The sequence below is a fragment of the Neopelma chrysocephalum genome, unplaced genomic scaffold (genome assembly GCF_003984885.1).
Source record: "Neopelma chrysocephalum unplaced genomic scaffold, ASM398488v2 Primary Assembly neopelma1_94, whole genome shotgun sequence".
NCBI classification, from domain to species: Eukaryota; Metazoa; Chordata; class Aves; order Passeriformes; family Pipridae; genus Neopelma; species Neopelma chrysocephalum.
Window position 1 is genome coordinate 38541 of NW_020897756.1, and position 26481 is coordinate 65021.

The 26481-nt window shown below is 52.2% G+C and overlaps 2 protein-coding genes across 8 annotated transcripts in view; one reads left to right on the forward strand and one right to left on the reverse strand.

Annotated features, from left to right (window-relative positions):
• The window catches only part of SLC12A5 (solute carrier family 12 member 5), a 31903-nt gene extending 23495 nt beyond the window's left edge, over positions 1 to 8408 (forward strand). For 2 of the 3 annotated variants that reach the window (XM_027693885.1, XM_027693883.1), the window contains exons 18-26: positions 562 to 757; positions 836 to 1005; positions 1105 to 1236; positions 1472 to 1579; positions 1736 to 1858; positions 1938 to 2125; positions 2464 to 2478; positions 3028 to 3161; positions 3649 to 8408. In XM_027693885.1, coding sequence (XP_027549686.1) covers positions 562 to 757; positions 836 to 1005; positions 1105 to 1236; positions 1472 to 1579; positions 1736 to 1858; positions 1938 to 2125; positions 2464 to 2478; positions 3028 to 3161; positions 3649 to 3740 — 1158 coding nt within the window. In that variant the 3' untranslated portion in view covers positions 3741 to 8408. The remainder of the gene's footprint in view (positions 1 to 561; positions 758 to 835; positions 1006 to 1104; positions 1237 to 1471; positions 1580 to 1735; positions 1859 to 1937; positions 2126 to 2463; positions 2479 to 3027; positions 3162 to 3648) is intronic. The other variant, XM_027693884.1, reaches the window with a different exon arrangement.
• A 715-nt stretch (positions 8409 to 9123) lies between these two features.
• The window catches only part of NCOA5 (nuclear receptor coactivator 5), a 22649-nt gene continuing 5291 nt past the window's right edge, over positions 9124 to 26481 (reverse strand). The window contains exons 1-9 of one of the 5 annotated variants that reach the window (XM_027693863.1): positions 23570 to 23756; positions 22984 to 23091; positions 19023 to 19121; positions 15212 to 15571; positions 14848 to 14963; positions 14597 to 14723; positions 13732 to 13931; positions 11443 to 11766; positions 9124 to 11054 (exon numbers count right to left, since the gene is read on the reverse strand). In XM_027693863.1, coding sequence (XP_027549664.1) covers positions 10399 to 11054; positions 11443 to 11766; positions 13732 to 13931; positions 14597 to 14723; positions 14848 to 14963; positions 15212 to 15571; positions 19023 to 19060 — 1821 coding nt within the window. In that variant the 5' untranslated portion in view covers positions 19061 to 19121; positions 22984 to 23091; positions 23570 to 23756 and the 3' untranslated portion in view covers positions 9124 to 10398. Of the gene's footprint in view, positions 11055 to 11442; positions 11767 to 13731; positions 13932 to 14596; positions 14724 to 14847; positions 14964 to 15211; positions 15572 to 19022; positions 19122 to 22983; positions 23092 to 23569; positions 23757 to 26481 lie in introns of those variants that run through there. The other 4 variants (XM_027693862.1, XM_027693861.1, XM_027693864.1 and 1 more) reach the window with 4 other exon arrangements.

Genomic DNA, 26481 nt, shown 5'->3' on the forward strand with positions numbered 1-26481 from the left:
GCAGGGTGGGAGATGGGAGCATTTCCCTGCCAGAAGAAGAGCCCTTCCCACCCCCCGCACCCGCCGGGCGGCACATTAATGAGATTAAGCCCTCGGAAGCAAACAGTTTCTCTCCCATGCAGACATGTTATAATTTCTCTGAGTAAATAACTCTAATTGCTGCTCCACCGCCCGTCAGAGCCCTGGCACAGGGACACCCTCCGCTCTGCACGGCACAGAGCCGCGTGCCAGCTCCGTGCACCACTGGGCATCACCCCCCTGGCCCGGAGCCACCGGCCTGCCATGGGGCATGGAGACCTGGGCACCCTGTGGGGACCTGCACCCCACAGCCTGCACCCCTCACCCCACAGCCTGCACTCTGCACCCTACAATCTGCACCCTATACCTCACACTCTGCGCCCCGAACCCCACGCTCTGTACCCTGTACCCCTACAGCCTGCACCCTGTACCCCACACCCCACCACCTGGCCAAGGTACCACTGCTGGTGCTGGTGGCTGCTGTGCCCGTGGCCTGTGCCCGTTCCTGGATCCTGAGGTCTCTGACTTCCCTCTCCCTCACAGTCCATCCGGCGCCTGATGGAAGCGGAGAAGGTGAAGGGCTTTTGCCAGGTGGTGATCTCCTCCAACCTGCGGGATGGCATGTCCCACCTCATCCAGTCCAGTGGTCTGGGGGGCCTGCAGCACAACACGGTGCTGGTGGGCTGGCCCCGCAGCTGGCGCCAGAAGGAGGACCACCAGACCTGGAGGAACTTCATTGGTAGGCACCGCGGAGGGAAGCGCTGACGGGCTGGGGGGCTCTGAACCGCCCTGGCTGACGTGGCCCTTCCCCTCTCAGAGCTGGTGCGAGAGACCACGGCTGGGCACCTGGCCTTGCTGGTGGCCAAGAATGTTGCCATGTTCCCGGGCAACCAGGAGCGGTTCTCGGAGGGCCACATTGACGTCTGGTGGATTGTCCACGATGGGGGGATGCTGATGCTGCTGCCCTTCCTCCTGCGGCAGCACAAGGTAGGCTGGGCCTTGCAGAGTGGGGCAGGGGCTGGGGCAGGGGCTGGGGCCGGTGCTGTCCCAGTCGAGCCGTGCCCATGACTCCTCCCTCCCTCACAGGTCTGGCGTAAGTGCAAGATGCGCATCTTCACGGTGGCACAGATGGATGACAACAGCATCCAGATGAAGAAGGACCTCACCACGTTCCTGTACCACCTGCGCATCACCGCAGAGGTGGAGGTGGTGGAGATGGTGAGTGCTGGCATAGGGTGTGTGCTGCAGTCAGGGATGCTGTGCATGGGAGAGCCAGGCAGGCCCTGCCACGGGGGGATGTGGCACTAAGGGGGGGACACACACTGTGTGAACACGCAGCTCCACAGTGGGACACAGAACCGTGGGAGGGCACAGCACCACAGGGACATGCTGGGCTGTACTGGGAGTAGTCAGTGCAGCTCACTGCCCCACATTTCTCCTCTTCCCCCCCCAGCATGAGAGTGACATCTCTGCCTACACCTATGAGAAGACACTGGTGATGGAGCAACGTTCCCAGATCCTCAAGCAAATGCACCTCACCAAGAATGAGCGTGAGCGGGAGGTGAGGCTGCAGGACAGGCCGGGTGGGCTGCGACCCCTGTGGTGGCTGTGCTGCCGACTGAGCTGCCCTGCGTGTTCCTCCTGCCAGGCAGTGGGGCTGTAGGCTGCCCAGCCAAACCTTCTGCCCCACTCCCCTGGCTGATCCTGTCCTCCACAGATCCAGAGCATCACGGATGAGTCCCGTGGCTCCATCCGGCGCAAGAACCCGGCCAACACGCGCCTGCGCCTGAACGTCCCTGAGGAGCAGGCTGGCGATGGCGAGGAGAAGCCGGAGGAGGAGGTGAGGGGCTGCACTGAGACAGGGTCAGGCAGGCAGCTGGCCCCAGTCCCTGCCCATCATCCCCCTCTCCTTTCTGCAGGTCCAGCTCATCCATGACAAGAATGCCACCACCTTCTCCAGCAGCTCGCAGTCCCCTGGTGATGAGGTAGAGGCAGCCCCCGAGAAGGTGCATCTCACCTGGACGAAGGAGAAGTCTGTTGCCGAGAAGAACAAGAGCAAGAGCCCTGTCAGCCCTGAGGGCATCAAGGACTTCTTCAACATGAAGCCGTACGGCCCCCCATGCTGCCACCCAATCCCACCCATGCCCTGTGCCCCTGGTTGTCCCTGCCTGCCCCAGCCAGATGGGTGCAGGCAGGGCCGTGGCAGCACTAGCTCAGTCCTTGCCCTGAGGAGAGGTTGGGCAGCCTGGGTGCCCTGAGTGCATCCCTGCAGAGGGGCTGGGGGGAGGCAGCGAGGGGTCCCTGTGCAGGTGACACAGAGGGATGGAATGCCCAGGCTGCATGTGCTGCAGGGACTTGGGGTGCACACCTGGCACTCACCTCTTTTTTCTCTCTCTCTCTCTCTCTCTCTCTTTCTATCTCCTGGCCCCATCGTGCTCCTGGCAGGGAGTGGGAGAACCTGTAAGTCCGGGTTTGGCTGGGTGCCGGGACCGGGGCGGGGGGGGCTGGGACGTGCTCGGGATGGGGAGCCATCGGGGTTGCCCCCATGCAGGAGGGTGGTTCAGTGAGCCGTGACATCTGCCGTGCCAGACGGCTCACCCGGGCGGGGGTGGCTGCCAGCCCCGTGCACCGCGCACTGCCCGCACCACGCCCTCCCCGTCTGCCCTGTTACGGTGCCGGCAGCTCCTGTGAGCTGGAGCTCAGGCACTCACAGTGACTCTCATGCTGTCTGCTCCTGCTCGCTCCCACACGGCTTGGCCCTGAGCAGCCCATAGTGTGCTGCTGCCCGTGGGCACCGTGTGTTGGTCCTGCGGCTCACGGCCACTGATGAGGGCTCAGAGTAGCCAGCACCGTGCCCAGCAAAGCTTGCTACACCCTGAGCTTGTGCCATAGCCCAGCTTGGACCCCTCTGGGGCAGGAGGCCAGCCTGCCCCTGTGGCCCCTCAGGCCCAGTGTGGGGATGGAGGCTGGCTGTGCCTGTCCCGTGCCCACACGTGCTGTCACCCACAGGAACCAGTCCAACGTGAGGAGGATGCACACGGCCGTGAAGCTCAATGAGGTGATCGTGAAGAAGTCCCAGGACGCCAAGCTGGTCCTGCTGAACATGCCAGGACCACCCCGTAACCGGAAAGGGGATGAGAACTGTATCCTTCCTGTGGGACCAGGCACCAAGACCCGTTTCTGCAGGAGGGGCTGGGGTCCGTGACAAACTCAGAGGTGGTGGGTTTTGCAGACAAGTGCTGAGACACACAGGTCTAGTGCCTGAGCCAGGATCCCCCCACCTCTCCAGCTCCTGGCTGAGTCCAACAGGTGGTGTTGGCACCATCCTGCCTCTCTGGCCCCTCTGTGATGGGGCCACATGACATTTCACTGCACACATGAGTGCAATGGCACGTCACAGGGGCCCGACAGAGATCCGCAGGGCTCAGCCGTCTGCTGGCTCAGTCACCATCCCCGCTGTGTGGCACCAGCACAGGTGGGCTCCTCTGGCCCCTTGGCTCAGGACTGACCCCACCAGCTCCTGCCTCTGGTGTGGGGGTGTCGGTGCTGCAGGGCAGGGACCGGGCAGGGATGGAGCAGGGCTGTCCCCATGCTCCAATGTGGAGTTTTTCTTCCTTGACGGCCGTGCAGACATGGAGTTCCTGGAGGTGCTGACGGAGCATCTGGACCGAGTGCTCCTGGTGCGTGGTGGGGGCCGGGAGGTCATCACCATCTACTCCTGAAAGACGCACGAGAGAGGTTTGTCTGCACACTGAGAGCCCCGCCACCCCTTTGCACTGTGCTCCCGGAGGGGAGGAGGGAAGGCCGGATGGCAGCCGGTGCGCAGAACCTTCACCTGGCTTTGGCCGTGCCCCTGATCTCTCCATTCGAACTGCAGCACCAGATCTTCCGGGAGCATCCAGCACCAGAGCAGCTGTTCCTCATTGCAACACCACAGCACTGCTGTCCTTGTTTATATATAAATATATACAGTGAACCGCGGACTGAGCACCAGAGCCCGGCGCTGCCGCCACCGCCCGCCCCGGCAGGGCCAGCCCCGCCGCCAGCCCCAGCACTGCCGCCGCAGCCCCCGGCCGGGCAGGAGGGCGGCTGTGCCGAGACGGACCTCGGCCCCACCGTGCTGCTACCCCTGTGTGGAGCTTGGCTGGAGTGTGCCCTGTGCCCGCCTCCTGTGCCGAGCCTCCCTGCGAGGCGCTGGGAGAAGACAGAGGCCACCACCACGCTCTCTTCGCCGGACGCTCCTCTCCCCACCTCCAGCAGCTCCTGGGGCTGCCTTCCACGGCACTGTCCCCCCGCTGCCCCTCACCGTCATGGGCCCGGACAGCCCCACCTCGCCGCTGCCTCGGCACTGCCGTCTCCGGAGGTCGTGGGCCGAGCTTGTGGAGATGCAAGATGATGGTTTGGAGGGGGCAGAAGGGGGGGGGTGGCTGTGAGGAGTCAGGTGCTGGAGCACAGCAATGCTGCCACAGCAGGAGCCCCAGCCTGGGGTGGCTGTGGGGTGTGCCCTGTCCCCCCGCTGCTGACTCCAGGCTCTCTCCGCCCTGATGCTCTCCAGGTGCTTGCGCAGCAGTCGGGGTGTGGAGCTGTGGTGTTGGGATCCGTGCAGAGGCCTCGCCATGTGCAGCGTGAGCCAGGGCCACTCTCCGGCGGCTGGAGCCGCGTGGGTGCTGTGGACCCCCGAGGCACCAGCGCCTGGTCTTGGCCTGGCACAGGAGCATCCCCACCCTGCTCCACTGCCTCACTGCACTGGGGGCTCTCAGGGCCCAGCACAGCCAGCCCGGCTGGCCCCAGCACCTGCACGCGTGTCCGGGTCCCCCCGTGCCCCGCTGCACTCCCTGCTGCTCCCCAGGGCTTCGCTGCTAACCCGGCCCCGGCCCCTGGCAGACGCAGATGCTGCCGGGGGCTGTAGGACAGTCCGGATCTGTGTGTATTTTTAACATATGCAAAGGCTGTTTGCTGGTCTGGCCAGCCAGACGCCGCAGCGAGGTGGGGGCTGTAGGGGTCCCACCGCCCCCCAGCATCTTGGCACCCCCTCACCCCGCCGGCCAGGGCAGCCCTGGCACCGGCCACGCCGCAGCTGTCAGCCCCTGTACGCGGGCAGCAGGGCCCACTGGGGAAGATCAAACACCTCTTATCTTTGGCAGCAGCTGCAGGGTCGCCCCCGTCGCCGTTCCCTCCCAGCATCTCTCACAGCAGAGAAACTGAGGCGCTTTTAGCAAATGTGAACGGTTCCAGGAACCACGCAGGAAGCGGTGCGAGGGCAGCAGGGTGCCGCCGGCGCCCGCCCCAGCCCCATGTACATAGTGTACATAATACAGTACGTGTATTTTTAAAGTGATCATATTTATGTTAATAGAACCAGATGAAGTCTATATATAGAGATCTATATCTATTCTGAGAGATGCAGGGCTCTGCTAGCACCAGGCCGCAGGGACAGGGAGCTGAGCCGGGCTGCTCCTGCACGAACCAGGAGCCCATCCGTCGCACCGAGTGCTCCAGAGCGGTGGTGGAGGCTGCAGCCTTCCCCAGCCACCAGCAGCCCCTGGGAAAGGGCCAGGTCGCAGGTTCATTCTCTTCTCAATTTAGCTTCTTAAGAGTTTTCAGGGAAAAGAAGTCACAGACTTTTCTGAACTTGTTTCACAGCAGATTTGAGCTTCCACTCAAAGTGCAGCCTGCTAAGAGTTGCCCTCTCCCGGCAGCGCTGGCGGCTTTGTGCCAGCCTGGCCCCTGAGGCAGCGCTTCCTCCTCGGGCAGAGCTGAGCCCCCATGCTGAAGCACTCGCCCCCTCAGCCCCCCCAGACAGCTCCCCAGTGCTGCCCTGCACTGCAGCAGGTGCAGAGGGAGCGGGTGCTGCAGCAGCATCCCCACGGGTGTCCGTCCAGGCAGCAGCTGCCTCCTGCCTGGCACGGGCAGCCCTGACTGGTCCCAGCCCCCTGCCCACCCGTCCCCCCTGCCAACCTTGGCTCCTGCCTCCCTGAGAGCAGGAAACACTCTCTGCACCGGACACTCCAGCCCCCGCTCCCTCTGCAGAGCTCCTCTACTCCTCCAGGTCCAGGCCAAAGCTATTTGGGGATGCTTGGATAAAAAGCAGAGGGTTTTTTGATGTTGTTTTATTTTTTTTTTCTCTCTAAGATACTACTTGGACACACTCCTAGACCAAAACCAAGCCCCAGCTGCACATCTGTGCCTGCTCATACCTTGCTCCTACATTTCCATCACTCCCAAAGTGCCTCCCTTGTCTCCAGCAGCAGTCCCAGCCACAGCCAGACTTTCTACCAGGGTAGCTCGGCTGCCTGCATGGCTGCAGGTCTGAGTCGCAGATGCTGCTGTGGAAGCCAGTCCCATGGGCATGGGGAGCTCAGTGTTTACAGGGGGACTGTCAGGCTGAGCTAAGACCTGGTTTCAGCACAGGAGCTCGGGGCTGACAAACGGTGCAGAGGCACAGGGCAGCACTCTCCGGTCCTGCCGCCGCCTCAGCTGTGGGAAGAGCAGGCAGGAGTCTGCAAGTGAAAAGTTCCTTTAGTTTCAGGAAGGGCAGCCCATCGGAACCAGGACTTTGCCAGTGTCTAGCTGCTCTGCCCCTTGGAGCTGGCCCTGCACCACCACACACAGGCTCACATGCTGTTTGCAGCCTCCCAAAATTATTTGAGGCAGCTCGGCAGCAGCGGGGGAGGCACAGCAGTGGGGGAGGCACAGCAGCCTGCCCACACAGCTCATGTGTTTGTGTGGTGTTGTTGGGCCTCGAACGCTTGCCAGCTGCTCTGCCTCTTCACAAGATGCCACCACGCTCCCTGCAGTTGCCCTCTAATTGCAGCTTGGCTGCTGCCTTGCTGGGCCTGAGGCAGCAAGCCCGGTCCCCTCCTGCCCCAGCAGGTCAGCGCCGAGGGCAGAGGCAGGTTACACACAGACAGCGCCCACCCTCCCAGCAGCATGTGAGGGGCTCTTCCATCGGCCACATGTACAGGGCAGCTGGGAGTGATGTGAGAGCAGCCAGGGCACGCTTCTCTGCTGAGAGGTTTGCTCCTTCCCCCCAGCATTGTCAGTGGATCCCATTCCCCTCAGCACCACTTCCACTCTGACGGCAGAGCCATGGTCCTGGCTCCGCCAGGGAGAAGGAAGGCCAGCCCTTTCTGTCACTACTGCTGAAAAAAGGCGTTCCCCCTTCCCCATCCTCCAGCAAGAGCAGGGGCACAGCTCTGGACAGAGCCAGGGTTGCCCCCACACCCCTGCCAGGCAGTTTGGCTGTGGCAAGACAGGAGCTGGTTTCCACAGCGTGTCCCCTCGCCGTCGGCTGGAGAGGGCCAGTTTTAGCAGACAGCACTGCATGTTAGTTTACAAACCCAGCCCTGCACGTTTGGCCTCTGTGAGTGTTCAGTTTCCCCATGGAGCACCCTTCTGCCGCTCCACCGTGGTGAAGACAGTGTCCTCCTCTGGTAGACATGCAAGTTCCTCCTTGGCACATGCGCAGACACGGTCCGGTTTTTGTTCCAGACAGGAAGGTCTTGACCCCCCAGTTTGTTTCACAGGCAGGCTGCTGCTGGGAGCAGCACTGATCAGCATGACCCGCGGGAGGGTGGGCTGGAGCGTGGCCGCAGCAGGCGGGGAGCGTTGGGCCAGCGCACAGCGCTGGTGGCGCGTGCTCCGGTCCCTGCTGCGGGGGTGCCAGCAGCCCTGGCCCCCACAAGTGGCAGTGGCAGCTCAGGTCACTGTGGCCACCACGCAGCACTGGCAGCGAGCCACAGGGCAGCAGGGACAGGAGGCACAGGCAGCATCCAGCCTGGGCGGGTGCTGGTCCGTGGCTGGACGAGAGGAAGGACAAGAGACCGCACAAAGGCAAGAGTTGCACTAGAAGAGTCAAGACCCTCCTCTGTGTAGCAGGACTAAAAACTAGCAGAAAGACCGAAAGGTCTGAGATTTGCTGGTTACAACACTTTCTGTGCTACATGTGCAATATATTTGTTATGAATGTTATCACGAAGTCGGTTCATTCAATACTCTTTTAATCACTGTAGCTAGATGTTCTCCGTCCATTCAAGTGACTTTTATTCGAGTGCAATATTTCAATAGACATGTAGTGACCTAGAATGCTTTGTGTTTTAGAGAATCTGTGTGCAGAGCAATGCAATTAAGTTTAAAACCTTGTAAATAAAACAGGTTGCAAACCAAAAAAAGAAGTATTAGGCTTGCATTTAATTTCTGTGCGTGTTTCAGTGTTGTGCATTAGGCCGCCTCGGTGCAGACCCCGTGTTCTCTGTGCAGGTGTCCATGGAGGAGTGGCTCCTCGGCTGTTGAATGCTCCCTGTTACTGCTTTACTGCTTTACCTGTATTCATTTTTCTAGACTCCTGTCTGCACAAAATGCAATAAATGATTTTATTACACCCTTCACTACTTGCACGGGGACTTTTCACTTGCTTCCAGGTCTCCACAGCTATTTTGCACCATTGCCATAACACGGAGCAAACCCTGAAAGGGAATAGCAGATTGCAGAGGAAGCAGACCACAAGGAGAGGAGCAGCCTCTCCCAAGGGGCCGCAGTTCCCACGTTTCACCTCATGCAGATTTCTGATCACCCCAGCAGAGGTGCTTTACCTGGCTGCGGGGTTGTAGAGGCAGAGAAAGGGGTCTAACAGAGACAGGAAGAGGGATGGCAGACAGACACACTGCTGTCCAGATTCAGGCTGTGTGGTGACAGCAGCCTGAAGTCATGGGACGCCAGTGCTGAAGGTGCAGGGACTCGCAGACCCCGACCTCCTGTAGCAGCTGCGGCAGCGACACAGACCAGCCCTGCCCACCTCTCCCACCACCGGCCCTAGAGAGGCTCCTGACCTCTCCTGCCAGCCCTGCCACGTGCTGCTCCCTGACCCCACACACTGCCCAGGATCAGCCCAGTCCTCTGTGACAGCAAGTACCTGTGAGGTCCCTTGAACCAAGGTGTTATAAACTGAGACGGCACGGACACTCTCGCAGCGAGGTCTGCACGTGTTCTGCTCAGCATCCAGCACGGAGCAGCATCTGGCACAGCTCATCCAGGAGAGGAGAGTAACAGCAAACACAGCAGAATAACGTATTCCAGGAGTACTGAGGTGTCAAAAAATGCAACAAATAATTTTTACGGCCTTTTATTAGAAAGTAATGTCCTCTTGTTAACAGCACAGAGAGAAAAGAAATGCTACAACACAAAACCACCTGGGACAAAGTAAATCCTCTGCTTCCTCAGTGTCTCTCAGTTCCCTGTAGGAAGCCCACAGACTCCAAGAAGGCCATGATGGGGAGGACCACACAGTTAAGAGATGTTTTGTGTTCTGGTATCAAAGTATGTTATCGGTTAAAAACACGGTGAAGAATCACTGCCTGATCTTCCACTCCACTGTCTGCTGCAGCTACCAAAGCACTGAAAAAATGTATAAAATTATGGTATTGCATCTTGGCACTGCCTCTCCTCCTCAGATGGACAGAACGCCCTTCAACAACAAGGTGAGGTTTCAGAGAGCAGGATTCCCCCCGGTACTTAGTGTTAGGTATTCCCAGGGGAGGGCCAGCAGCATATCAGCATGGCTGCAGCTGATCTACCCTAACAACCGTCCCAAAGGCTCTAAGAAAAGGAAATTTATACACCAAATTTAACAGACTGATCTTGACACTGATTACTTGGTGTAGGAAAACTGACAATTTGAAACCTCTGCCTTGGCTGGAAGCTCTTGTGTTGCAGATCTGTGCTCAACACAGGGCGAGGTGAGGAGCACGTGCCTCCCTGCCGGGACAGGGCAGGCCAGTGTGGAGGGACTGCACGGCACAGTTCTGGTTACTGAGCAGTGATCAGGCATGTGCTTCACTATTTTGGCTGCTAGTGCTATCACTGTACTTCCCAACTGGCTTATACACCATTAAAAAAAGAAGAAAAAAAAAAGGAATTCCAAAGAAAAATAGCGCCCACAGCGGTGGGTGTCCAAGGCCCATCAGCACGATGTTGCGTTCAGTCCCTTAATTCCTCAAAACCACTGACCCAAAACTATACTGAGACCATTCAGTGAGCCCAGACTGCAGCTCAGTGGGAAGGTGCACCAGGTGCTGGGAGTGAGAAAAATGCAGCCTGACTGACACTGCGGCAGTTTCTGGGATGGGACAACACAACCAATGATCCAACATTGTGCTGCAGAGAAAACAGAGCATTCTGCTCCAAACACTGCTAACCAGATCAAGGAGAAGGAGGGCAGCACCATCAACCATCGACAGCAATGCTGTGGGGGGTACGCTCTCACCAGAGTGGAGAGGACATGCACGTCCAGGGCATCTGTCCCGGGTCAAGGATGGGAGGCTCCTTAAACAGCTATAAGTATGGAATGGCAAAGGGAAGGGGAACGGGCCTCACAGCTCAGCTCTAATAGTGTCGCTGGTAGGAACCCATCGGCTGCTGGGCTGAGGACCCCGCTCGCCCCTGGGCCACAGTTTGGCTCACGAGGTGGGAGAGCGCAGGACCACTCTGGATAAGGGTGTCCAAGGCTTTCTGTACACTGGGGTTGTCAAAGTTGATACCAGAAGACACTGGCCTTTGAGCGGGCACATTGCCAGGCGCAGGGAGGCGGGTTTGGTGCTGACCATAGAGCGGCTGAGGTTGTGGAGGAGCCCCAGGTCTCGGACCCGCGTTTCTCGAAGGGCCCGGCAGAGCAGGAAGCTGCGTGCTTGGAGTCTGCAATCTCTGCTGAGCCTGGTTTAGATTTCCAGCACTCATCTGTGCTGGCCGGGGCTGCCCGCCGGCCAGGTTAGCAAAGTTCTGGTTGGGAGTGCTGCCCGAAGAGCCCGCGGGGGCCGCGGGACTGCTGTTTGCCACGGCGGCTGCCGCTGCTGCCGCCCCGCTGTTGAAGAGACTGAGGATTTTTGCTTGAAGCTCCTGCTGAGGATTAGAAGAGGACACTGGAACAGAAGGAGTAGAGACCAGAGGCTGTGAACCCTGGTGAGTCTGAGAGCTTGGAAGGCTGGACTGACTACCCAGTGATGATCCTGAAGGTGCCCCCAAAGACTGTCTTGACATGGGTGCTGGGAAAGGAAGGAAAGGGGGTTAAAGCTCTGCAAATGCCCTTGAAGGGGCATCTAAAGAAAACTAGTGAAACTGGTACCAAAAACACAGCATCAGTGAACACCCACCCTCTGATTGGAGCTGCACAGCTCTGGGAACCCAAACCACACTGCAGAACTGAGTGTAGCAGCCCAACCAGTTATGGCAGTCCCGTGGGTGCCCTGAGAGAATCCACTATACAAGGTCTTCCACATGAAAACTCTAAATTGTCTCAGGACTCCCAAGGACATGTCCATCTCAGTAAAATCATGCTCCCAGACTCCTCTGCGGTCCCAGGACTCCTCTCTTGTCCCAGCCCCATGGGCCACAAACCACATGATAAACCTTGCCTGGGGCCGAGAGACTCACCCTGCAGAGATTCAGAGCTGCCCCGCAGTAACCGTTCCTTCCGGTCCCTCAGGTAATTAATGACTTTATCTAACTCCTCAGCAGTCAGGTAGCGATTGTCTGCCAGCAGGTTCAAGAGAGCCTGGATCCCAGGAGGGTGACCTCCTCTGACACCTTCCTCCATGGGGGGTGGGCGCTCCCGCTCCTGCAGAATAGCTTCGTCTGCCATCTTGGCCGCCTGCCGGGCGATCTCCTCCCGCTCCTTCTCCCGGGACTCTGTTTTGTAGCGCTCGTAATTCCTTGCCACCAGCACCATGGCATCAGCTTGGGGCATGTTGCGGTGTTCTGCACAAGGAAAGAAACACTCTGAGTGACCTGAAGTGACACTGAGGGAGGTGCCGTTCCTGAGTGACCTGAAGTGACACTGAGGGAGGTTCCGTTCCCCCCGACTGCCAGCACAGCACAGTCAGCGGCAGGCACTGCCCAGGGAGTGCCAGGGCAGACTTGGGAGCTTCCCAGGCACACGGAAACAGTTACATTTCCAAGGTCAACAAAAGGCCCACAGCTATCGCCCAGCAAGGCCAGCCTTTCCTTCCAAGGCCCAAAGCTCTAAGCAGACATCCTGTCATCCCAGAAATGTCTTTCCTGCCTCTCAGCAGTTAAAAGGGAAAGCAGCTCCCTCTACCTCTCACATAAATCCTCAGCACTCCGAGACAGTCCCAGTCATTTTACTGCTAAACCCATGGACAGATCCAAAACTTGTCCTTTGAAGGCTGTAGGTTTCCCAGAGGAGGACAGCCATGGGAACACTTTTGTTTCTGTACTGCCAACGCCTTAACATCCCATGTGCTGGTGCAGCTGGGGAGGAAGCAGCACTGGCTTAGTGTCACATGGCTGCTCATGTTCACCACTCTGGGGCAACAAGCAGCAATCAAGTTCTTCTGTGATAAAATGAATAATGGCCAATTCCAACAGTGTGTTTTGAGGTCATTATTTCAAACTCTTAAAGCACACAGGCAAACATTCCCCTGAATGCAGATTTAACCACTGAGATCAAAAGAGCCTCTACCTTCCAAAGAGTGCCCAAAGCTCTGGGCAGGGCACTTTTCACACCTGCAGAACATCCAATCCTGCCAGCCTTTTCCACCTAACAGGAAACTGGGGTTCATTTTAAACATTACGCTTTGCACAGGTTGTGAAAGAGTTCCCTGAAACAACCGTGCAGGGAAAGGTGGCCACGAGCAGTTGAAGTGAGCATATTTAATCTCTGGAATGAGCTGTGGATGAGCTAATGACTGGGGTTCCCACCAGGTCTGATACACCGGCAGATCCAGCACAGAAAAGAAGCTTTGGCCTCCCGCCAAAGGTTTAACAGGTGTTAAACCAAAGGAGTTAAGAGTTAAAACCAAGGGCAGTGGAAAGCCCAGTGACAGTGTGCATGAGCTGTGTTCCTTCAGGAAATGAGGGAACTCTCCTATCACATCTGCATCTGATGTTAAAAGAAACTGGGCTTCTCCAGTCAGTGAGCACACACCAACCACTGACTGTGCACTCAGACGTTTCCTCTCCCAGATGAACTCACAGAACATTACTTGGGAACACAGTAAGGGAGAAATAACCTTTGAAAGCTCAGCTTCAGTCAAACCGGTCACCTCTGTAGACAGAGTATATGAACAGGCCTATGATCAGAGCAAAGGCTGCTTTCCCAGATCACATTCTCACAAGGCATTTTTAATACCTACACCCACCCTCATGTAACAACCAAGTCACCCCCTGAGATGGAAAGTGATGTGACAGGTGTAATGACTCTAAAAAGTAGAGCACATATACCCAAACACTTTGTAGTTCTATCTTTTTATAACTCCTCCCAGTTTCATTATCAGATCTCTACCTTGACCAAATCTTTATTAAAACACATTTGAAATGTGTCCTGTAATTTGTCACATTCCAAACAGGCTCCCTTTGAGAGCAACAAGCGATAGACTGAGGTTGGGCTGGTATTACTCAGAGATCTCCCAGGGCAGTGCAGCCATTTCTAGCACTGGGGTCCATGACTTTTCCTGAGACAGGAAAGCTGGCAGTGTCAGAAGCCAAGATTCCCTCTTGGCAGGAATTAGACAGTCCTTTTGACAAAGGGCAAGTAGAGTGTTATAGGAGCTTGTAAATAATGATATTCACGTTTATGACACCGTGTCGACTCATTAATAACTACTTATGTGACAGCAAGGATGACCTTTGTCCTGTGTGGTTCTGCCTGAAAGAAAGGTTCAGAGTGACCACGCCGTTCCCAGCCTACTGAGACCTCAGTACCTTGTGGGGTGCCAAACATGATGTTAACAGTGCAAGAGCGGTGAACTTGATGCTGCTGGGTGATGACAATGGCAAAAGGAGACCCTCCTCTGCTCACATCGTCCAGGGCTTGTGTCAGGGACATCTCTGTGTTGAGGAAGATCAGGTCCACTACCATGCCCAGATCCCGCACCTTCCGCCCCACCGACTCCGCGTACTCCCTGTAACAAGGCAAAGCCAGCAGTTTAACACGTCAGTCACACACAGAAACAGAAACCTTGGCACATTCACCCTCTCCACCATCTCAGATTTGCTTTTCTGATAACTTGCCCAACTTCATTATGTTTATCAGGACAGTACTAAAGCAATCCCATTACAGTAATAGAAAAGCCCTTATTCTGATCTGAATCAGTCTTTTCAGTTTAACTGAAATAAATTACAAATCAAGCCTTGGCTTAGCTGAGAGACAGTGTTTGCAAAGAGATTTACACTATTATAAATTTGTTCACACAAACATGTGTTTAAACTGAACTCATTAAGGGAGGAAATTTATGCCTGCATACATCCAAGGGGTACAGAGCAGAGCAGCCAACCTACAGAACTCAGCCTGTCATGACAGGCTGATATGAAGAGTAGGTAGAAAAGTAGGAGGAGAAGGTACAGAGATAGGTAACAATGGGGAAATAAATGCAATCGCAAGATACATTTCCACATCTCATCAACATATATTCCCAGAAGAGCAACAAGGAGCTTTAGCTTTCTGGGGACTCTAAAGCTATATTTCTCAAGAGCAATCCATAAGACAAACAGCCTCAAGGCAGGACTAAGTTTACATCCATTCTCCTCTACCATGCAATAATAAAACCGGTTGTAACTATTTTCTTACTTTGTCTGTTTATTCACCACTATCACAGAACAATCCACAGGTCTCTCTGCATCAAAACGCCTCTTGATTTCCTCATAGTACTGACGGTACAGCTCCTCCCGGCGCCGCTCCTCACGCTTCAGGCGGTCTGAAACGAGCCGCAGGGACAGAACAAGTGATGCCCTTTAGACCTGCTCAGAGGGGCACAGAACACCTCGGGGTCGGCACTGCAGCACCCCGCACCCTCCCATTAAAGCGTTCCAGGTACTCACCCTCTGAATTCACTGGAGGTCTATCGAAATGGTCCTTGTAGCGGTCATAGTAAGAGTCGTCCTTGCGCCGGTAATAGTCCTCAAGGCGCAGGTAACGGTCGTAAGATTCCTCTCGTCTGCAATGTTCACAGAAACAGCAACGGTTTCCGTGCTCCAGCACGATCTCAGGCAGTGACTTCAGTCAGTGCTTCCCACACAGACCCTCCCCAAGTTTAATATCTGAGGTACCCACCCACTCCCCACAGCACAACTCTCCCCAGCCAGGGTGATTTCCTTAAACACCTGATACCACCTAAACCAGTGCAGCCAGTGCGGCAGAAATGCCATAAAAATGAATTGGCAAACACAATCCGGCCGAGTTTACCTGTACATAGGGTCTCGAGGGTCTCTCATATCCCGTGGATCCCTCACATCTCGTGCATTTCTCATATCCCGTGGATCCCTGTATCGGTCATACAGCGGCTCCCGTGGGTCACGAAGATCTCTAACATCACGCGGGTCCCGCAGGTCCCTTGGATCCCTGATATCCCGTGGGTCTCGCAGGTCCCGTGGGTCCCTGTGGTCTCTGGCGTCACGCATGTCTCTGGCTCGAATGTCTCGAGCGTCTCTGGCATCTCGCCCGTTCCTGCCATCCCTGCCATCTCTGGGGTCCCTCCGTGGGCTCCCCCGAAGAGGGGAGCGGTCGCGCCTGGCATCTCGGCCATCCCCGTAGGCATATGGCTCTCTGAGGAAAACACCAGGGAAATTCCGTTAGCCTGCAAACGACACCGGTACGGTTACCCCTAGATCTCTTACCTGAGGCGCCAAAGCGACCCTTCTCTCAGCAGTTGAATCCTCCCTCCTATCCCACAACAGCAAAAATTGCCCAAAAATCATATTTTTGAAGAAGTCTGGAGAAGGTTCTTAATTCTAGTGTTCATTCAAACAAGACCCAGAGAGCTCCTTAATGGAGCATCACTAAAAGTGTAGAGCACCTGTGGAAGAAGTGAACAGGCACTTCAGAAATGACCATTTCAAGGCCTCTGTCCTCCAACGTCAGCCACAGATCATCCATCAAACATGTTTTGCAAATTCTCTGAGAGAATTTAAGGTGATGTAGGCTACTATCTACAAATATGTGATAGCCAGGAGCGTTCAAGGGATCCATTAAATTCACTCGTCAGTGACAGCAGAACACCTGACATAACGTTACTGGCGTATGATTAAAAAAGGAGCGGCTTGTGACCAAAGACACTGCAGGCTCCACGTTGTGGCTGCATTTGTGCTGCTGACAGAAAGCAATAACAGCTATTGCCGTGTCCTGGATTTGAGGGATATTTCTGTAGAGAGCCAGTCTTATGTTTATGATGCCACATGTTAAGAGGGTACTAAACCCAACCAGCACTGCATCCTCAGCAGCCGCAACAGGCTTCTCTGTTGGATCTGAATGATCCAGCTCATTCAGACTTTGTACTGCACTGTCTTCAGAGGCAAGGAAGAATAATGTTCCAGTCTTCATCTTTTCCCAAAACAGTAGTGTTTTTTCCAAGTTGTATTCTGTTTTCCAGAAAAAAACATAACTTCACCGTAGTCAAAGCCGAACATAAAAAAAACTTGCAGAGAAACTACTGCACTTGATGTGTTTGGAATATCCTTTCCCCAAAATACTGACAACCATCAGGAAAAAAACCAGCTTTTTGAATCTTTTTATTTCCCGAACTTGACAAGACTTTTACAGTTCTCAAGCAGCCTAATCTAGTTCATGAAAGACAAGCAGAATGTAAGTCTGCACCCACTTCAGTGCAATCATGTAGTGGTCACCTGGAGAGAACAGCGAGTCAGATGTGCCCAAGTTCAGGGTCAGGCAGAGCGGACAGGAACAAGATGGAGGAGCAGAGTCTGTGCACGGACTTTGGTATCAGACACCCAGTTGTGCTGGGGGCACACAGGAGTGCTGGCATTTTCTGTTTGTGTGTCAGATACAAGCCAGATTTTGGGACAAACTAGAGTTGCCACCAAGAGCATAAACAGTCTCCTCCTGTAAGAGACACGCTATTTGCAGACAAACAAACTCCCTTAGCCTTTTGGACAGGCAATGTGCTTTTTGTTTGTGATCTGCATTGAAACTACATCTCGTAAGAGTCATGGCCCCCTTCCCCCCAGACCTACAGTGAACAATGGCAGAAGCTCAGGGGAAACTTCTGACTTGCTCTAATGGAGGTCAAGTGGCTGATCTTTCCGTAGCTGTGAGACCATTTAGCAAAACAGCCAGATGCAGGGGAATTGTTTGGCATATGACATTTATTCTGCTGGAGTGGGGGTGACCAGAACAGGTCACATTCATTATCCGCAGAGACAAAAAGATCCGGAATGAACAACACACAACTGCAACAGAAGTAGAAACGTGGCACAGGTCCCCTCGGCTCTCATGCCCGCGTGGCTGCCCGGCTCCAGGGAGGTGGCAGCACAAAGGCACAGCTCTTTCTGCTTCCACACCTCAGTCTCCATGGTCTGACTCCTGCAGTGTCGGCACCACTATCCACATGTGCTCGGGACGCGGCACTGCCGGCCCGGCAGCACAGGGCTCTGCACCCCGGCTTTGGCAGCTGTGATCCCAGGCCACGGCGGGGGCCAGAATCCATCGCCCACAGCCATGCCCAGGACCTGATGACTGAGAGCTCATCGCCTCCCATGCCCACAGTGCTGTGTGGGACCTGGTGCTAACCACATGGGATGACCACGGTGTCTGCAGTGCCAGCTGGAATCCTGTCACAGTGGCACCAAAGCCTTCGGCAGCCGTGGCAGTTCAGTCCACAGCCTGGTGCCCACAGCAGCATGGCTCACGCACCTTCAGTGCTCCTTAGGGCCATGATGTGGGTATCTCACACAGGCAGGATGACACAGGTTCTGATGCCCAGGGCATCAGTGCCTGCTGCTTGTCCCTCTGCAGCATGGTCCAAGGACCAATGCTCTCCGTGTGGGCGCCTGCCCCTCACCCCTGCAGTGCTGCACGGCGCCGTCAGTGGCACGGAGGTCAAAGACATGCCATCAGCACCTGCTGCTCATGTACTCCCAAGGTCTTCACACCAGCACGGAGCACACCTGACTCTGTCTGGCCCAAGGAATCGTCATGGGAACCTACAGAACAAGAGCTGTGTGCCCAAAGCATTTCCTGGGCCTGACACCCACCTACTGGTCTCTGCAAGCACATTTGGCCCTGTGCGGGGTAAGTGCAGCACATAAAAAACATAAATGGTGCCAAGAATTGAAGCTACTCATTCTCTGGGCCTTGTTTTTGGTGTAAACGTCCTGCTAGTTGCGCTTTTTTCTCATTTTTGGTAATTTAAGTGGTCAAGTTAGTGAAGAACACCAGACACATGGGAGCTTGATTACCTTCAAGTTCAACAAGAACCACTCCTTTGTGTGGAAAACTTTACAGTACAGGCACAGGGGTAGATGCCTTATACCAAACTACACCACAGCACGTCTTTGTGTGCTCCCTAGTAATGCTGTGGAAGGGAAACTGAAGTAATCTTCCTGTGGCAGGTCTGTCCATGTCTTCTCCCCTTGCCCATGACTTCCCACACAGAGGGAAGTCACACTGAGAGGTGGTGTGATGGTTTCAGTCTCCAGAAGCTGGAGGGTACCCGTCAGTACCACACTGTGGGGGCTCCAGGCACAGAGAACACGAGCGCAGGTGCAGGCAGGACCGTGCAAGAGACATTTTGCTCTCTCTTGTGCTTCATTCAAGTGCTCTTTTCCAGTCTCATTCTCGCACTGGTAGCTTTCACCATCAGAAGAGGTAAGACCCCAAAGTCCTCTGCAGTGTTCCTGGTGCTGTGCTGCAGCCCCTTGGCATTCTTTAGCTATGCCTCGGCTTCTCCGATGCTGGAGGCAGGAGCAAACATCAAGGGTACTCTTCCTCACAAGTCTCTTACAGCCTGTGCTGCAAAACCTAACATTTGGCTGCAGTAACAGCAGTAGACACGAGGTTTCCCTCGTGCCCCCCGAGGTGTCAGAGCCAGAAGGGCTCCCAGAGGTGGAGCAGCCACGTCCCGACTGTCCCACCGGAGCATCGCTGTTTGAGTGGGGAGGTGGCGGGTGGGGAAGAGACACAGACATTTAGCACAGGCCGCTGGGCTCATGCCCTGGAGGCCTGAATTCCTAGTATAACTCACTGCTTCCAGGTACTTTACCTTCGTGTCGGACTGGACCTTGATGAAGCCTTATTCATATTTCTTCTTTCCACTGCTTTATTAATATCTGTAAAGAATAATCAACCCATCTGTTCAATGCTATGAAACAAAAAAAAAGATCATCAGCACAATTCAAATGAAAGCAACTTAAGCTCAACAACATCCAGATGGTGCAAGAAAATCCATTCAGCAGAGAGACATTGTCACTTTGACAATTTTTTATTAAGTTTAGACAGTACAACATAGTGAAAATTTCATGGATTTCTCTGACTTCAAAATAGGGTGGACAGCTTTGGGTGAAGTTTTAACCCTGCATGTTCAGGCCTACACCCAGACTCTTCATTCCATAAGAGAACCTCTTTCTTCTGCAGTCTATGAGCGAGCAGAAAGCGACTCATGGACTCTAGGAGAAAAAGCAGAGTCTGAAAACCTCCAAGAAAGGTATGATGGCCAGCACAGTCTTAAGTTCACAGCCAGTCCTGTTCAACAGAGCATGCCGCTACCCTTGTCGAAATAATCCAAGGGTTCTCAAGTGGCACTTGCAACTGCCTTCCAAGGGACTGCTGCAGTTAAGGTGCACAGCCCCCACCACCAAGAAATGGGATCCGGGAGCCTGGAGCACAAGCTCCTTATGAAGTCAACATGGTGCACTCAAAACACCACTGTTAACATGATGCAAACTGAGGCAACAGACGGGAAATTTGAAAACTGGTTGGCTTCTGAACATCTCCATGAAAAACTCCATGAAGTGAAACACAAAGAAGTAAGAGAGCTGAAGAAACAGAGTCTTGTTCTCAACCAGCAAAAGTGAAGTTGCCCAGAACTGGCAGGGACCCACACTGTTCTACTGTTAAGAAACAAAGTCTCCCATGACAGCTGACTGGAGATGAAAGAATGCACTGGAGTGGGGCAAGAGCAAATAGAAGTGACTTTGGACATTTTACTGAGAGCCTTTTAAGGAAAAGAACAAACCAAACCTAGGCCCTATCTGCTCCCTCAGAATCTATCAACAATTAACATTTCTGATGAGTTATTTGCATTAACTACTTTCAAAGCCCTTGCAAGAGAATAAACATGCCACAATGTCTTTAGGCAGACTCAGTCTTAATATATTCTGTAACTTCCCAAACTATCCCTTATTATTTTCAAGACTAAAATTGGAATTAAGGGATCAGGTCTAATTTTTGCTCTTGTTGCAAATGAGCAGCAGCATGTTCCCTTTCTGTGGGGGGAGAAAAGCAAGAACAATCTGAACATTAACTACAACTGCAGCAAAACAACAGTCACAGGACCCCAAAGTATCTCTCCAGGAACAAGCACAGCCGCAGCTTCTACTGTCACAAACTACACGTGAAGGACATTTACTCTCTACATAGTTTTAGCCACTAAAGACAGGAAAATACTACTGTGCATTTGTGGAAATACTTGTACGATGCTACACTGGAGTTAAACTCTCCCCAAACCTTTTACCTTGTTGAGTTATTAGCAATTATATTTAATACTCAGTCTGCATAGCTGAAGTAACTGTTCTCCTTGCATTTATTATTTAGTTGGTAATTTTTTTCCCCTTAAAGTCATGTGTTACCTTTAAGCAAGACACTAGCTGCTTTCTTTGGTTTAAGATTATTTTTATTTTCCGTTTGAAGATGCCATTGCAGAAACCTATTATGATTTTTACACCCAATACATTTATTTCAAATAAAAAAAAAGTATTTTAATTCTGCACAAAAATACTTAACTAGAAGAAAAAAAACCACCTTTGACAGGGATCCATCTCTTGTGCAAAATGAACAGATTTAATAACACTTTATTTAATGCGAATAGCATTTACAAGTCAAGTATTTGAACACTGACAAAACTTCAGGAAAAAAACCCAAACAAAAAGTCTTCTATCCTGTAGGATTTTGAGATGACAAGGCCACTGTAATCACACAGTGTAACCTTCTGAACAAACACAGGTGACAGGAGTTTCTGGAATCACATTCCTCTCTCAAGTGCAGCAGTGGCACTGAACTAGGGCTCATCTTTTAGCAAAACATGCAATTCCAATTTAAAACCTTCAGAGCACAGAAACCACCACAGCTCCAATAAGTTACTCCAGAAGCCAATTACTCTGCTGTTAAAGAAAACTATTTATTCCCATTTAAGGACTTGTCACACCTATGCCCACTAGATTAAAACTCCCTGATCTCCAGGTCTGCCTGTAACACACAGATCACATCACTCCTTTCCCTCTTGAGGCTTTTGCTAGTTTTGTTCTTTAACTCTAAACCTCTCTCAGGTTTTACCAAGGCTTCTCCAATTTAGCATTATCCTTTTTTGAACCAGGCAAACCAGAACTGAACACGATATTCCAGCAGCAAAACCCCACAGGTACCAAAACCTCCCTACTCACACACCTGTGTTCTGTAGGGCCAAGGATGTCCAAAGCACTGGCTGGGCACAGACCCTCCCTTCCAGCTTCACTGAAAGCTCAGGTCTGTCTGCATCCAGCTTAAGAAGTCCAGGTCCTTTCACCATCAGTGACTCAATCCTCATTATCTCATTCTCTTTTTAAAACATTATTTTCTCTCCAAGTCACCTATAAAAGCACTGTATGGCCAGGAATCAGTTTTTCCAGACCATGACTCAAAGCACTGAGATATTCCATCTGTGTTACACTGAGATTCATGTGAGACCCATTTAACTCTGTTGGTTTTAACTGTTCTAGTTTCTTATCAAATCAAACCCCTTACAGCAATCTGTACATCTGCTACTTCCAGCACCATAAGAATAAGTTAGACAGGATTTATTTTGATTGGCACTAATCAGTTGTCTTCTCACTAGTGTCAGGTGAAAGAATCCCTCTGTTTCCAGGCACTGATGCCAGGCTCATCCCATTTACGCTGCCTATTGGCTCACCTGCAGCACTCTACCAGCTCCTTGGAAACTCCCTAGTTCTCCCAGGCTTGTGGAAAAACACCAGTTACAGCCTAGGCAGGTCTGCATTTCACTGAGCCTCACAAATGTTAATTCTTTTGAGAGGTCTAGTTTTGGTATCTGCAGTTTTACCTTTTTTGTTTTGCTACTGAAATGGAAATTATATTAAAACACACCTTCTGCCTCTTCAAAAACAGAGAGCAGAAACATTAACTGGTCCTCTCCAGTAAGAAATTTTATCATTTCCAGTCAGTTACCTCTTAGTTTCTAAAACAGCCACTACACTTGGACAATGCTGGACATCAATTCTTCTTGTATCCTTCTACCCTCCTCATCTATTTGCCTCAATTTCCATCTCCAGGCTCCTATTTTTTACTGTACACACACCTTCCCACAGGATACTATTTATTGCTCCTTTCATTCTTTTCTAAGTCAAACTGTTTTTCTTCAAATTAGCATAGGCTTACTTCAAAGTAATTTTTTCCCTTCCATTTAGAAGATTACTCGTGGATTTCTAACCATTCATTTCCATTTAAGTCTGCTCCCAGCACATTTAGCAGAATTATCTTCATCTTGATGAAAATGTCCTTTTTAAAGTACTCAGTATTTATAGCACTGCTTAACAGGCTGGTTCCACATGGGCAAAAATCTGAGTTAAGGTTACTTATCCAACCAGCTGCTAAGTGCTGTGACCAATTTCTCTGAGCATGTCAAGACGAAGCCCAGTTTTGGTTTACAAACGTTATTAAACTGTGCTGGAGGTTTCAAGGATCAAAGCTTTCCAGGGCTTACTTGTTGCACAGTTTCTTACACAGGGTAAGAGGGCTTCCCAAATACTAATAATGTAAAAATTCAGAGTAAGACCCAGGCAGCAAGGTGAGCCACGCTGCACAGAGTGGGAACTCAGGAGGCAAATCCACACTGAGCAAAAGTGATTTGAGACCAAGGCCGGGCAAGTTTCAAGGAGCTTTAAAACCAGAGCACTCTTTCTTTCTCCCGAACGCATGCTGGGGTCAGGAGAGCGCGGAGCAGTTTTCCTTACCTAATCTATACCCTTTATAAAGGCGACCCTTCTCACCGTCCAGAGCGGCCTGGACATCTTCTAGACGGTCATACTGCACGAACCCATAGCCATGGTACATGCTGAGGGCTGCAAGAGTTAACAGCAGGGCAAGACCGGTTACAACCACGCCACAGTGCCGACCCACACCTAACCCCACCAGCTGAACTCCCACAGGGGCTCTACCCACTTCCTGGGAAAAACCAAATCCACCAGGATCAAAATGCAGAGCTCAAAGGCTCTGATCAACTCCCTTCTGACAAGGCAGTGACCAAAATACAGCCCATGAAGTGACCAGGATTTGACTTGAGAGGCTATGAAGTCACTTGAAAGAGCATTGTAGCATCACACTGTGACTCCAAGAGCTAAAACACAGCTGATATATTTGCATTACGTTTGAGCTGTACTGAAGGAATCACTTTTCCAGAGAAAATTATCATTAAAAGGTCACTTTTTAGGAACAACATTAGTCACTCCTCTCATCACCATCAAATAGCATTTGACAAGCATGAAGCGGTATTTCTCACTGAAATCCCTGCCATGAAAAGCCATAAGATAATATACTAACCCCTGATTTTGCCATATTTTGAAAATATCTCTTCCATTTCTTCACGAGTCATGTGGTCTGTGGGCAAATTGCCGACAAAAAGTCTTCTCTCTAAATCCTGAGGATTGGTGCTGTTAGTGAAGTCGCTCTGTTTGATGCTATTGCTCTTGCGTCCTCGAGCCATTTTGCTTTCGTTCCAAATCCAACTCTTCGCAAAAAAGAAAAATGGCCATGCATATAATTTCAATCCATGACATTAAAATTAAACTGGAACAAGATTAAACTTAACAGCTTTGCAGACTAGAAGCCAACTGGGTCTGCTTGACGCAAACTTCACTCCAGAGAAATCTTAATATGAGGGACACAGAGGTCAGGCAAAAACGTTCACTGCAGAATTTTGGTTGAGCTTTTCTGTAATACTGAAAGGTAGCAAACCTAATTATTTTGCAGATAGGTTTTAATGGTTTAACTCCAAACTAAGATACAAATAGCACTAATTTTCCACTAAAAAGCCTTAACTTTAAGCTTTTCAATACACCCATAGTTGTCACATCTAGTTCTTCAATCCACTGGCAAGAAGCGTTGAAATTTATGCAATATTTTAATAAGCGGAAAGGAAACACTCATTGCAACATTGCATAACAGCACCCAAATATTCCAATAAGGCTTGGAATGAGGCATCAGGAAGTACTGCTGAAACGCTCCTGAGCGACCACACCTGGATCACTTCACTAAATGTGATATCTCAGCTTTCCAACTCCAGAAAGCACAGCTTCTCACCCGTACCCCTGTTAGACAGCAAATCCCTGTCCCCATGGAGATGTCAGTTCCCACAGCAGGCGGGTCCAAACTGGGAATTTAACCACCCCCAGGTAAATGCTGCACCCTTCCTCACCTCCCCCATGCAGCAAAAGCACATTCCCTTAGCCCACACCCCTGCACACAGCTGGAGCAGTCAGCAACATTCACTGCACAAACTCACTCAAACAATTACAAAAAAAAAACCCCAACAAACAAAAAATAACATAACAAACACTACCAAGCTAATAAGAAACACCACCCCCAAAATTCAGACTTTCTGGTTTAAAATTCACCACCAGATAAAGCTTAAAGAAACGGATAACCCTGGAACTTTCAAGATGAACTCGAAAGTTTGAAAACTATTTAATGAAGTTGTCCTACTTCCTAAATCTAGAGGAATGCAGGATGGGATTTTCTGCTTGCAGCATGCAAGAAGCCTGGAAAAAGAAAGCTGATGAAATTGAGTGTATCAACAGAAACTTCTGTTAATCATGTGGTGCCTACAACCACCACAATCCCTAGCAGCAACCTAGAGGATACAATTTAAAAGCCATCTCTAAATAAACAAGTCAAATGTCCAAAAACATAAACCCAGCTTCATATAAATACTTTTACAACACTTAACTGGCATGAAAAATACATCTACTCCAGATTTGAGACATAAAATTTATTTATTTATTCTTTAAAGATCAATCAATTTCACATTTGTATCACTCTTCCCATTTTTTTGGAAACTCTGCAGAAATGGGAGGCAGAGAACAGCTCCCTGCCTAATAAACTTCTTAAAATGAACTGCCAGAACAGGGAGGAAGAAAAAAACCCAACACCCAAACCAAAATCCAACAAAATTCATTCTCTCCATCACTTTTGCCCCAATTGTCCTGCAAGTTTGTCCACACACACATGCATATATGAAATTTTACCTTCCCCATCAAAAGGACCAAATCTCATCACATTTTTCTGTATGGAAGCACTGGATTTCTATTCCACTACTGCAGCTCAAGCTCTCATCAGCTGAAGGGAAAGAAGTTTTCAAAATTCCCCCAAAATGACAAAGTGGCAATAAACATGGAAGGACCCATCTGGCCCAAGTTCCCATGAGAAGCAGGATTCCTTCTCCAGCTCTGAGCACCATCAGGGACAGGGATGGGGACACAGAGCCTCTGAAAACACCTGTTGGGGCCGCATCTGTGCGGGTGGTCTCAGGATACCACAGACACACACAGCAAACAGGTGTCAAACAGGCCCCCAACTGCTGCTGGGACATCTCACTTCCAACATAAAAAGCTGTAAGAAACTCCCTTTTCTTTTCCTCAAGGGTGGGGATGTGGGGGTGGCTGAGGAACAAGGTGCAAGAGCTTTCCACGGGAAGAAAAACAGGGAGGCTTTTTCCCACTTCAATCAATAAATCCCTAACACTCAGATGAGTTGAGTTACTCCAGAACTTCCATCTAAGAGCATTTCCTGGCTCTGACCATTTCCCACGCAGCTGATCACATAGTTAAGGGCCATTTAGTGATCATAAGACCAGAATAAACGAATGTTGTTGTCCCAGCTCTAGCCATGCTACACCAGGTGAACACCTAATTCCCATATTAAATCTTTTTGTAGGGATGCAGCCAGAGAGGCACCAGGGTAGCTTAAAGGTGCCAATTCCCCGCGGAGTAACTATGACAGGACAGCCCACGGCACCTCCTGTGCCAACAAATCCTCTGGAAGTTAATTAAAGCCACATCTCTAAAAACCTTATACTTAAACTCAATGTTGTTTATTAGTAGCGCTACAGCTTCGGGAAGCAAGACTCTGCTGGAGTGGTGCATTGGAACTAATTTGCCACAAGCGAAACACGACACAACTCCGCGAGAAGTCCGCGGGCCCGAGAGGGACAGCTGGCACCGAGGGCAGAAGGCAGCGGTGCCGAGGAGCGGGGGGCTCCCCTCGGGGCCCACCCTCCCAAAATGCAGGAGGGCGCTCCCAGGGCAGCGCCGGCACCGCCCGCCCCGGCCTCCGCACACGGTATCCCGGGGAGCGCCTCCGCCTTCCTCCCGCCCCGACGCCGCGGGCCCCCCGCAGCTCCCGGGGCGGCGGGGACGGGCCGCCGCTCCTACGGGCCGCTCTCCCCGCGGCCCCCG